The sequence below is a fragment of the Amblyomma americanum genome, chromosome 2 (genome assembly GCF_052857255.1).
Source record: "Amblyomma americanum isolate KBUSLIRL-KWMA chromosome 2, ASM5285725v1, whole genome shotgun sequence".
Lineage (NCBI taxonomy): Eukaryota > Metazoa > Arthropoda > Arachnida > Ixodida > Ixodidae > Amblyomma > Amblyomma americanum.
This window is the reverse complement of record NC_135498.1, coordinates 75,927,567-75,938,463: the sequence shown is the minus strand read 5'-3', so window position 1 is coordinate 75,938,463 and position 10,897 is coordinate 75,927,567. Positions and strand designations below refer to the sequence as shown.

Genomic DNA, 10,897 nt, shown 5'->3' with positions numbered 1-10,897 from the left:
CTCCTGCCGACGGTTTGCACGGCAGAGAATTCAGTTTTTGGAAAATCCTCTCGCTCAATTAGGGCTGCCGTTTACTCTTCCCGTCCTCCTTTCCATCGGTGCAACCGTCAAAGGGCATGCCCTTAAGCTGGTGTGTGAGCTTCTTCACGGCTATATCATTGAAGCCGGGAGATTTCTGTGTTAACTTCTCGATGCCTTTACTTTCCTCTCAAAATTATTTTCTTTCTGATTAATTCCTTAAAATTTAGTTATTGTACTCGCACCGCTTTGTTTCCTTGATTTTCATTCCGATTTCCTCAAGCTATGTCAAAATTCGTGATTTTCTTTTTATCTCAGTCTTCTCAATTTATGAGCCGCTTGAGATAAACCTGGAGGAGGTTTTTCCTGTTTGAATCTGCACCAAACCCTAACCAATCCCCCCCCCCCGCCCCCCCGTGCAATCGCTTTTGAGGCAACAACAACAACAAGCGCTGAGTTTCTTGTCCTCCATCGGTTCTCAAGCACTGCGTGCTTCTACCCTTGTGTCTGTTCGTGGACTGGTACATCCTTTTCTTTTTATTTTTTGTTACTGCGTATGAAACTTTTCTCCTTATTTCGCTTCATAAAAATTTCGTACAGCTAATATAGTTGTCATGCAGTCTGCATGTCGTTCATACAACAAGTAATCTAGGACATTGTGCTCCCAAAGCGTTTGGAAGAAGAAGAGGAATCTCAAAGGAGGTTCCTCTTTCGAGACTAGGACTGCCTCTGTCTCTTACAGTTCTTCTATCGTTTGGTGCGAGCGCCAAGGGATTCCCGTTAAGCAGTGTATGCGGCTACCTTCACGATTACATAAGTGCAACTAATCGATTATCTTGTTAGCTATATACAAAATTCTTTCGCATGTCCAAAAAAGGCTAGATTGATTCTATTCCGGATGACTCATACCTCTTGAATTCATTTTATTTTTCCAATTTTTTTATCTTGATTCAGTCTTCTGACGTTTCCTTCCCCGCGCAAATGCTTCATTGGCATTCTACTTTATACCTTGGCCAATCCCCCCCACGTGGGTATGTGCCATATTACTTGAGGAGAAGAAGAAGAAGAAGAGGTGCCACAATGCCTCAGGAACGCTTTTGTGCCATGTTACTTGAGGAGAAGAAGAAGAAGAAGAAGAACGCTTCTGAAGCGCACGTTAAACCACCGGGCCTCATCTTTAGAAGGTTTCGACTGACGGTGCGTGGCTCTCAAGTGCCCGTTGGAGTTGCGAAGCCATTAAGGAAAAGCCAGGGAGGGCGCCTGCTCTGAAACATGGACGCCGACCGAGCCCCCTTGCTCGCCGAGGTGGAGCCGTGTGATGGCGAGTCCCGCTCCACCCCACCTACGACGGCTGGGGTCAGCGCTAGCAAGGAATCTTCTCACGGCCCCGCCGAGCGCGGAATGAGCGACGTGGGACGCTCGTACGATCGACCGGGCGGCAGCGGCGACGACGATGCTAGTCAGGCAGCAAACATGTCCCAGCGCGGACCTGTTCTGGAGGAAGGACGAGGTGAGATGCTTGCAGTGATCGTGTTAACGCGGCAGCGTTAAGGCTCCCGTTCCGCGCAAAGTATGGTGTCGGCAGTGTCGCAGTCTTTGTCGTTGTGAGAGAAAGATGCCAACGCCAATGACGCGATATGTTAGTCGTGAAGAGCAACCTGGCTCCACAGGTGGAGCCACCTGCTGGGCCAGTTACGCATCGCTTGACCGCTGCACCGTGCGACAACAGCAGCGCATTTCCGGTCTTTATAGCCTTTTCCTTCTCGTAAGACGAACAACTCTCCGTCCCTACCTGATGCCCAGGAGTTGGAGCGTCTCCACCCAGGCAGGCACCACGACGCAGGCGGGGTAACGCCCTGCATCGTTATCTCTCCCGGTGCTCGCCAACGCTCCTGCTCATCACACTGCTCAACCTCACCGTGCTGCTCCTCCTGCTCCTCTATTGGCGGCAGAAAATCGTCGACTTCTTGACGGACGTCCGAGCGGAGGGGTGACGTGTGCGCGGGCTACCGGAACGCTCACGTTCTCGCGCCGAGGGTGAAAGATCTTTTCAGTATAAAACTTATTCGTTATTCCCGCACAATACTTTGGAAACTTGTCGCCGAGGGATCGTCATTGAACGAGGAAAGGTCGAGTCTTTCGGCGGGAAGAGAAAGTTAAGGATTGAAGCGTTGACTAAACCGTGTGGTACTGGCCAGTGTGCAATCTTCTTGAGTGTGTCAAGCAATACAAGCATTGATTGTGACGCCTAGGTTTGATAACGATGCGCGGCAACTTCCAGCATATGCCCCGGAACCCGCCCTCATGATAAAATTCCCGCCAAACTGCTAAAAGAAACGTGTTAAAAGCTTCGTTTTTAGAGGTTTAGCGCAACGAATATGTCTACCGAAAGATCCTGTTGGCAGCTGCGAATTCACAGTGACAGATGTCCGCCACCACCTGGCCACGACGCATGCGCAGTAAGCACTAGGCTGATTCGGTATATATCTGCACCAGTGTTGGCGGTAACATGTTACAAGTAGCGGCGTTACCGGTAACGCGTTTCTTTTTTCGGAACTGTAACGAGTAACGTACTTCCGTTACATTTTTCGGTAACGTGGGGTGTCACGTTACTAGTTACTTTTTATTGCAATTGTTCCTCCCATCCGCCCCTATTTTTTTTAGATAAAAAGGGAAGGGCACCTAAAGCGATGTTTCAAATAAACAAACCGTACAGGTGCTCTCGACGACACTTGTTGCGGATCGTATGGATGCCAGAAAACACCCCCCTTTTCGACGCACCCAATTAAAAGAAAAAGAATACCCACAAAGCACGAAACTCGAGCACGAACACGCATTCACACACTTGTCTTCACCTACCTCCCCTTCCCAAGCAACTCACACACACAACTCTCTGAAGAGTGGAAGCATGCCGAGCATTTTGGAACATCGCATTTTTTTAGAATTACTGCAAATTTGTTAGAGTCCAGCTATGTTTTCTTTGGGAATTCAGAATTTAAGATGAAGTGTCATTCTGTGTTTATAGTGTCACATTCTGAAAATTGTTCACCATGTGCCACAGAGTTATAAGTAGGATACAATTTTAAAAAAGAACAGTTCATAACACTGGGACGCCATCCTTTGCGTCCTGCACTACTCCGCTAGCCGAACATTAGATGTTTGGCTATGTCAAACAATTCACGTATCAAAATTCTAAAGCACGTAATTATTTTCTTGTGATAAGCTTCTTGTTTAGTTAACGAGAAACATTTAAGCAGCGGACTACTTTTTCGTCGTGGAGGAATTCTGTGTGCGGCGGCTGAATGTGGGCGGAGCTTCGCTGAAGACTTAAGTTGTATCCGACTCCTTTAGCCCACTGTAACATTGCTAAGGTCCTGCACATTTGTGCACAGTATTCTCGTTAAATCAGAATTTCGGATAAAATTGTTTTTTGGGCTAGAAGCTTTATGTGAAATATGACCTTTATAAAATTGTTATCGTGAGTTCGTGCAGCGATGACGAATTGAATAAAATTTATGTCCATGGAGTAAAGGCAAAGTAACGTGCGGTACTTGTTTTCGGTAACGCTAACGGTAACGCGTTACCTTTTTTGTAGCTAACGTAGGGTGGCAACGCGTTTCTTTTTTTTTTTAGCGTAACGAGTAACGTATTTAGCTAATTTTTTTCGGTAACGCCTAAAACACTGATCTGCACTATTACGTTCCCGATGTGTTTAAAGTATTCAATAACCTCTCGTCGTAACAGCCATACCAATGAAAAATCAGCGGGCGGGTATCGTAGAAAATGCATCATAACACTACAAATGAACTTACTCGTGGCTGGGATTCTGTATAAGGATATGGGTGGACGCGATGTCATGCCACAATAAAATTGCTGGTGACTGATGTCAGAACAGAATATAACTGGAAGGAATATCTTTATTAACCCGACCTGAGACTGCGACTTAAACACAGCAGCAAGCCAAGATTTTAAAAGAGAGTTGCCAGTTTTGTTTCACCAATTGGACAGCAGTAATCATTATCTGTTTGCTTTATACATCCGCCGAGCTCAAGGGGCACCAGCTTAAGGCAGTATCCCATCCGGGTGCGACCCATTCGGTCACAATAGAACCAAGCCAAGTTCGTCCTTTCAGTGTTTCTTTCCGGGTAGTTCTTTCTCTAACCCCAGTGTGGCCAGTCAAAATCACTCAACCTTGATCTTAACGCAGTTATGTTAGAAACATGCATTAAATAACTATAGGTATCAATGTGGAGTGTTTTAAGTGCGAACTAATAACTGAAACCAGGCACTGTATTTGCTGCGTATGAAGAGAAGGCGCGTTCCGGCTGTCTTGCCTTGGCTGCATTTCCAAGAAAAATTATCTTAAAGTATAGCGCGCAGATGCAGTCGTAGTGTCTTCTGGCGGTGATCGAAGTCGCAAGCGCGGTTTCAGTTTTGTGATTCTTCGAGCTCTGATGACGACAGTTTTGACCTTGACAATAGCGTCGGCAGTGACAGTTTGTGTAAACGAAAGGGAGAGGATGACGAAAGAATCGACTTTGCTCGAGTGTGAACCGCGTTGAAGGCAATAAACCTTGCACCTTTAATTTTATAGGTAGTACTTGATGTGTTAGTTTCTTTATATTCAATCACATTGTCTCTGTTTTCTTCAAACTTCACATCTATACTGCTTTTTTCAATGCACTTAATTATTTTCAGAGGAGGGACGCAGTTTTGTTACGTAAGCATATTTGCTCATTTCTTTATAACATGGCAGAAATAGTGTTGTCCGTAGGGTGGATTATTTTCAAAGGAGCCTCATAGTTATGTTGTTTGGAAGAAATTTCCTGTAAACCTCAAGGCAGAATATAACGTCAGATTCTGGCTGACTTTGGTGATTGATGAGGTGCATAATGAGTTTTAAAAAAATGAAGTTTGGTGGCATTTTCACCATTCGTTCTCTTTTAGGCTGACAAGGAAATTTGAGACCAGCTGGATGATTGTGCACGCCTTTTTGAGCCTGCTGCGATAAAAGGTCGGTTCGTTGCTAGAACCCGAAGCTGCAACCGTCAAGCCTATTTCTTTCCTTCTTATTACAGGCTTCTTAAATTAGTAACCGGTGACGTCGTCTGGAGCGAAGCGCGCTCAAGTAATTTGCGGTCGTACACGCCATACCAAGGACGATGCATGAATGCTGTAGTTTGTTGCAGCGCCATTATGAACCAGATATACCTTCGTTTCTATCGTGGAAGTTTACCACTGCTGTGTCTGCACTCGCGAACAGAAATCGGCGTTTCACTAAGGATTTGCTTCATAAAGCCCTAGCTCATATAAAGGAGACTTGGAGTCTACGTTCAGTGCAGGACACGGCGGGCCTCATTATGCTTGAAGGAGCCAGGTAAACCGAGATATTTCACGTAGTGTCACAAATACAAAAAAAAACGTCAAAAAATGTCCCATCTGAGTAGAGAAAAAAACGGAACGAGAAAAAAGTAGCGCACGCTTACGGTATTTGGTAGTGCGAAATTTCAGTGCAGCTCCTCAAACACCACCTTCCACAGCCGGCAGGTGGATTGCTACGCAGCTAGCCACCCTGTTGGACCTTCCCGTGGCCGCCACCTTCCAGGTGGCGCTACGCTCTGCAACTTGAAAAACGGTTACGCCGACTACAACGGGGTATGTAGGAACGTGTATGTGCTCCTAACAGCTGCGTTCTAAAATGCACAATTAACAGCACACAACGACTATACTGCATAAATTACGAGACTTACACTTATTTCTGTCGTGGAATATCTATTTTCTCAAAATAATTAAAATGTTCGCTAATCCTCGTAGCAACAACCATGTCAACTTCGCACTGGAGTCTAAGTTGATAAATCTTTTTTCTATTCCTCTCTGCCCTTCTCATTGTTCAAACTCAAACAGCACTCTACTAAAGTGTGCAGAGAAGCTCTGACGGCTCCAGAAAAGGTCATAGTTTCATGCCACGTGCAATCTAAGCAGTTTTATTTTTAGTCTGTCGAGTATTGAGCGAAGAGGCATCGCTATGCAGTGATACTTTGTGACGTGCTTCGAACAGCTGCGGCACGACACTCGAGGCGAGCAAGTTCTTTTCATCCAGTCGCCTAAGAACCAAAGCCGTTGAAGCCCAGCCATTGGAAATACCAATGAGTTCGCCCTTTATGTGCCTTCAGTGGAAGAAAGCCCGCAGGCTCGCTCTAGTTGTTTGCGGACTTGTGTCCGCGATGGTGCTCTTCTCCGTCGTTTACATCAAGCGTGTTCCTGGACAGAGTCGTCGCCGGTTTACGGATACAGCTACGACTACCACAAATGCCAGCTTCAACGAGTCGTCGCTGGAAGAGAATTTTACTGAACTGTCTGCCGCGTCGGCGTGTCGTCGGCCCGGACTCCGGATCCTCTACTTTGTGCACACCGCTCCCAAGAACGCGGAACTGCGCGCGTGGTTGCGGAAGACCATAGGCAATCCGGAAATCGAAGCCTTCGTCAACTCCGCCATAGTCTTCTTTGTCGGCCTGGCGCCGGACACTAACCAACGCCTCGCCGTCGAAGAAGAGGCCGCTCGAGAAGGAGACATCGTTGTTTTGAACTTCACGGATACCTACAGGAATCTGTCGCTCAAGTTCATCCACGGAGCCGAGTGGGTCTTGGAAAACTGCGGCCTCAACTCCACCACCACGATTGTGAAAATGGATGACGACGTCCTTGTGAACGTGTTCGCCCTGTCGGCGTATGTTGCCAGCCCTGTGATGTCGAGGAAGGGTATCCACTGCGTTGTGTACACAAAAGTGCGTCCCGAGAGGAAGAAGTCCAAGTGGGTCGTCACCAAAGAAGAGTACGCCCCCGCTAAGTACCCGGCATACTGCGCAGGCGCAGCCTTTATGGTGCGCCCTGCGGTGTTGTCCACGCTCTACCAAGCGTCGAGACGCGTTCCAGTCTTCTGGGTGGACGACGTCTACGTCACGGGAATCCTGGCGTCGTTAACTAAAGTAGATATGGTGAACATTAAGCTATACTTTGGTTTGTTTTTCTCTAACAAAACGGAGACTGTGAGAAACTCGATATTGTTTGTGAACACGGGAGGACCCAACTTTCTTCGCCACAAAGTCGACCGACTGTGGCAGAGCGTTCTGCTCGCGAATCAGTCTGTGAGCGAAAACTATAAATGGAGGGTGAGTGTGGGTCATCGGAAGACACTGCCTTGGTTGGTAGACTGGGTAGATAAACAAACTGGCAATACTGATTGGCGCCTGTTAACAAGTCGGTAAGATTCATGTCACTTCATCGCATTTATTGCTTGAAATCTAGACTTCCACATCTCGCTGTGCACTCAACGTGGGGAGCCTGATTTCGGAGATTGGTAGAGGGCCTTACTTTACTTAATTGCATGCTCGCTCGCAACGTTACTTACAGCGCATGAAAGACACCGCAGTCACTCTGTTGACATAACCCACGCCATCCTGTGTCGCCCCTGCTTTTTGAGCAACGTCTATTCATTTTCCGATACCTCCTGTAAAGCATTGAAAACTAGAAGTAGTTCTTGCTATCGCTATGGTTACGAAAGTTTAGTTTTTTTTTACGCTTAAGGTAATTTCTGGCAAAAGCGCTGGTGTGTATAGTATATAAAAATAAACTCAGCAGAAGAAAACGAAAAAAAACACGGCTACGAATTGCACGAAACGAGTGCGCAAACGAAAACAGAAGTATAGGCTGCGTAAACTGCAAGCTGTTCAAAGCAAACAAGTATGGCTGCTTCATACTAGAGCAGTGTGTACTTCATGAACTTTCAGTGACCACGTCCATCTGGACTCTAGTGACGAATGGCTATAGTCAGAGACGCTGAGAACGCCACAATGTTTGTTCTTGGCAAATATATTCTATGCCCTTCTGGATATGTTGATGTCCGACCGGCAGCAAAATGCACATTTATTCTTGTCTAACTTGCATAAAAATTTTCACCGCCAATGGTTTCAAACTCGATGGAAAAGCACTGCGTGATCCCCGTTTCGAAGACATGGCTGTGCAGCCTGGCCTCGGAGATTCGCGAGACGAAAAACTGTTTTCACGTACCGCACTTTGCTTACGAAAAGGGCCTGCGGTTCGGGCACCTGTTATTCATTTTTTTCATGCATATTCTTGCTCATGCAGGGCCGTTTTCAGTGAAAGTCGCGTTTCTATCCCCCGCCGCGGTGGCTCAGATAATAAAAAAAAAAGCCGAAGTGGCTCAGTGGCTAGGGCGCTCGGCTACTGAGCCGGAGTACATGGGTTCGAACCCGACCACCACGTTTCGACGGAGGCGAAACGCAAAAAGCGCCCGTGTGCTGTGCGATGTCAGTGCACGTTAAAGATCTCCATGTAATCTTAATTATTCCAGCGTCCTCCACTACGGCACCTCTATCTTTTCCTCTCTTCTTTTACTCCATCCTTTACCCCTTCCGTTACGGCGATGTTCGGGTGTCCACCGAGATATGTGAAGACAGTTACTGCGTCTTTTCCTTTGCTCAAAAAACCAGAACAAACTTTTTGCCATCTGGGTGCAGTAATCCATGTCCAAAATTCTCGGAAATTTTCAAAATTAGAAAATTGTAAGACACTGTTAGGGAAATATTGAAGGTTATGGTCCATTCTTTTTTTATTCGAGAAGTGTGCAGTGAGGCATAAGTTGAGAAAGGGGGAAGGAATACAGCAGATAGAAAGTTAAAAGAAGGAGTGCAGACCCGTTTCGCTGAAGTAGTCGCAGAGGTTGCCGATGAAATGAGTGTTCATAGTCCGCTTCACATAGTCACGTTTGCGGTTCCGCAGGTCCACCTCCCAGAGGCGCCGTTTTCTAACAGTAGCTGTCACTGGGCACGTCCACAACAACTGCCGACAATCACAAATCCTTCTGATATGTAGCAAAATCTTTGTTTTCATCAATCGCATCCAACAGTCAAAACTGGCACATGAAACCAATGGGGAACGCTTTTCACGACAGCAAAAACGTTAATAGAGAAAAAAATACAAGACTACCTTGGGGTGACCTGCGGATATATTGATTATTATAGTGAAATGTAACATTGCATGGAAAAATTCATCTTGGCTCGTCACTGCGCGGGAGCACTAGAGTATCGGCGCCGCCGATTACGCTTAGTGTTTAAAGTACAATATTCTAAGGAAGGAAGGAAGGAAGGAAGGAAGGAAGGAAGGAAGGAAGGAAGGAAGGAAGGAAGGAAGGAAGGAAGGAAGGAAGGAAGGAAGGAAGGAAGGAAGGAAGGAAGGAAGGAAGGAAGGAAGGAAGGAAGGAAGGAAGGAAGGAAGGAAGGAAGGAAGGAAGGAAGGAAGGAAGGAAGGAAGGAAGGAAGGAAGGAAGGAAGGAAGGAAGGAAGGAAGGAAGGAAGGAAGGAAGGAAGGAAGGAAGGAAGGAAGGAAGGAAGGAAGGAAGGAAGGAAGGAAGGAAGGAAGGAAGGAAGGAAGGAAGGAAGGAAGGAAGGAAGGAAGGAAGGAAGGAAGGAAGGAAGGAAGGAAGGAAGGAAGGAAGGAAGGAAGGAAGGAAGGAAGGAAGGAAGGAAGGAAGGAAGGAAGGAAGGAAGGAAGGCCTCGGACGTTGCTGGCACATACCCACTACGGGGGAGTGGCCAAGACACAGGCGGTTAATTGCTGGATACCGGAAAGTTTTGAAGGGAAAAGGAGTGGTAATAGTATGTAGAGTCTGATGCTACTATGCTACTATGCCGATGCTACTATGCCGATGCTACTATGCCGATGCTACTAGGCTACTGTCCTCTTCAAATTGTGATGACGGAGTACATTCCGGTGCACACGTCAGCCGTACAAACATTATCGTGACCAGAAAGAGCCATAGATTCTATTCTTACAGAAAACAAAATGTGGGCAGCTTTTTCTGTATGCCTTTAAAATTGTTCTCACCGCCTCAGAGGCCCGATGGACAGGTTCGCGTTGACAATAACTGATGATTACTCAACAGGGTACGCGACTTCTTTAAAGAAAAATGCGTGGTATTCAGCCATTGCATCTTAATAATGAACTTCTCCTTTCCTTTTCTGCCAAAGGGGCGTGAAATTCTAGCCGTATCGCCCTGCGCAGAGCGAATAGAGGCGCAGAAGAAGGATCAATCTACGCCTTTTCTAGAAAAAAAAATGCGCTCATCTTTCCCAGGCTTGCATTCTTTCCTGTCTCGTTAATTCTTAGTGACTTAGTGATAGGAGTCCGCTCTATATTAGAATATTCGAACTCAGTACGGGGATCCCCACAATAACTCTCTTATTGACATCCTGGAAGCACTAAAGAATCGCCCAGCACGTTCTAACGCCCATGATTATGATTGTTTGTCCAATGACACTGATATAAAAAAACGCATTGCCATCATTCCTTCTTTCTCTACGCAGAAAATTACTCCGCATGTGTGTTTTCGTTTTTTTTTCCATCACGAATGCTATTCTTGAAGAAGCATTCATCACGAGTCACGACACCAGCATGTATTTCATCCCCCATAGATCACCCACGTGCCGCTGTTGTCCCCCGATGCCTTGTCGCATCCTGCTTGAACACTTTCATTCCAAACGCCCGTCGGAATGGAAACCATCTAACACCATACGTTGCACTTGCGAGTAACACTGGTGAACTTAAAACGAAGTTATATGATTATTATCGCTTACCATTGCTTTGGTTTAGATTGTTTTCAGTCGGTACATTTTCATCCTTTGTAACCACGAATTGTGTTGTATTTATAGCGTTCTGCAAAGTGCCTAGTGGTGGTGTTAATTATTTGTACCAATAGTGATGATCTTTTTCTCGCTTTTCTTGGTTTGAATTTCCTCTTTTTCAGTATTAGTATTTGTTCTTTCTCTGCGTTCTTCCTGTTTTTGACTGATGCTTTTTGTTC

General features: G+C 46.2%; 2 protein-coding genes across 2 annotated transcripts; both read left to right on the top strand.

The window, feature by feature from the left end:
* Positions 1–1,197: 1,197 nt before the first annotated feature.
* Positions 1,198–2,331, top strand: LOC144118713 (uncharacterized). The gene is made up of 2 exons (XM_077651557.1): positions 1,198–1,528; positions 1,822–2,331. Exons 1-2 carry the CDS (start codon positions 1,291–1,293, stop codon positions 2,010–2,012), a joined length of 429 nt encoding a protein of 142 aa, XP_077507683.1. The 5' UTR covers positions 1,198–1,290; the 3' UTR covers positions 2,013–2,331.
* Positions 2,332–6,002: 3,671 nt separating this feature from the next.
* On the top strand, positions 6,003–8,726 carry LOC144121444 (beta-1,3-galactosyltransferase 5-like). Its single transcript, XM_077654647.1, has one exon. It carries the CDS (start codon positions 6,165–6,167, stop codon positions 7,281–7,283), a length of 1,119 nt encoding a protein of 372 aa, XP_077510773.1. The 5' UTR covers positions 6,003–6,164; the 3' UTR covers positions 7,284–8,726.
* The last annotated feature ends 2,171 nt before the right edge of the window (positions 8,727–10,897 follow it).

Excerpts from the sequence above, each read along its gene's own strand:
- LOC144118713 (XM_077651557.1), top strand. The coding sequence starts at position 1,291 with ATGGACGCCGACCGAGCCCCCTTGCTCGCCGAGGTGGAGCCGTGTGAT. Across the intron at positions 1,529-1,821 it reads TGTTCTGGAGGAAGGACGAG|GAGTTGGAGCGTCTCCACCC; the intron begins GTGAGATGCTTG and ends CCTGATGCCCAG.
- LOC144121444 (XM_077654647.1), top strand. The coding sequence starts at position 6,165 with ATGAGTTCGCCCTTTATGTGCCTTCAGTGGAAGAAAGCCCGCAGGCTC.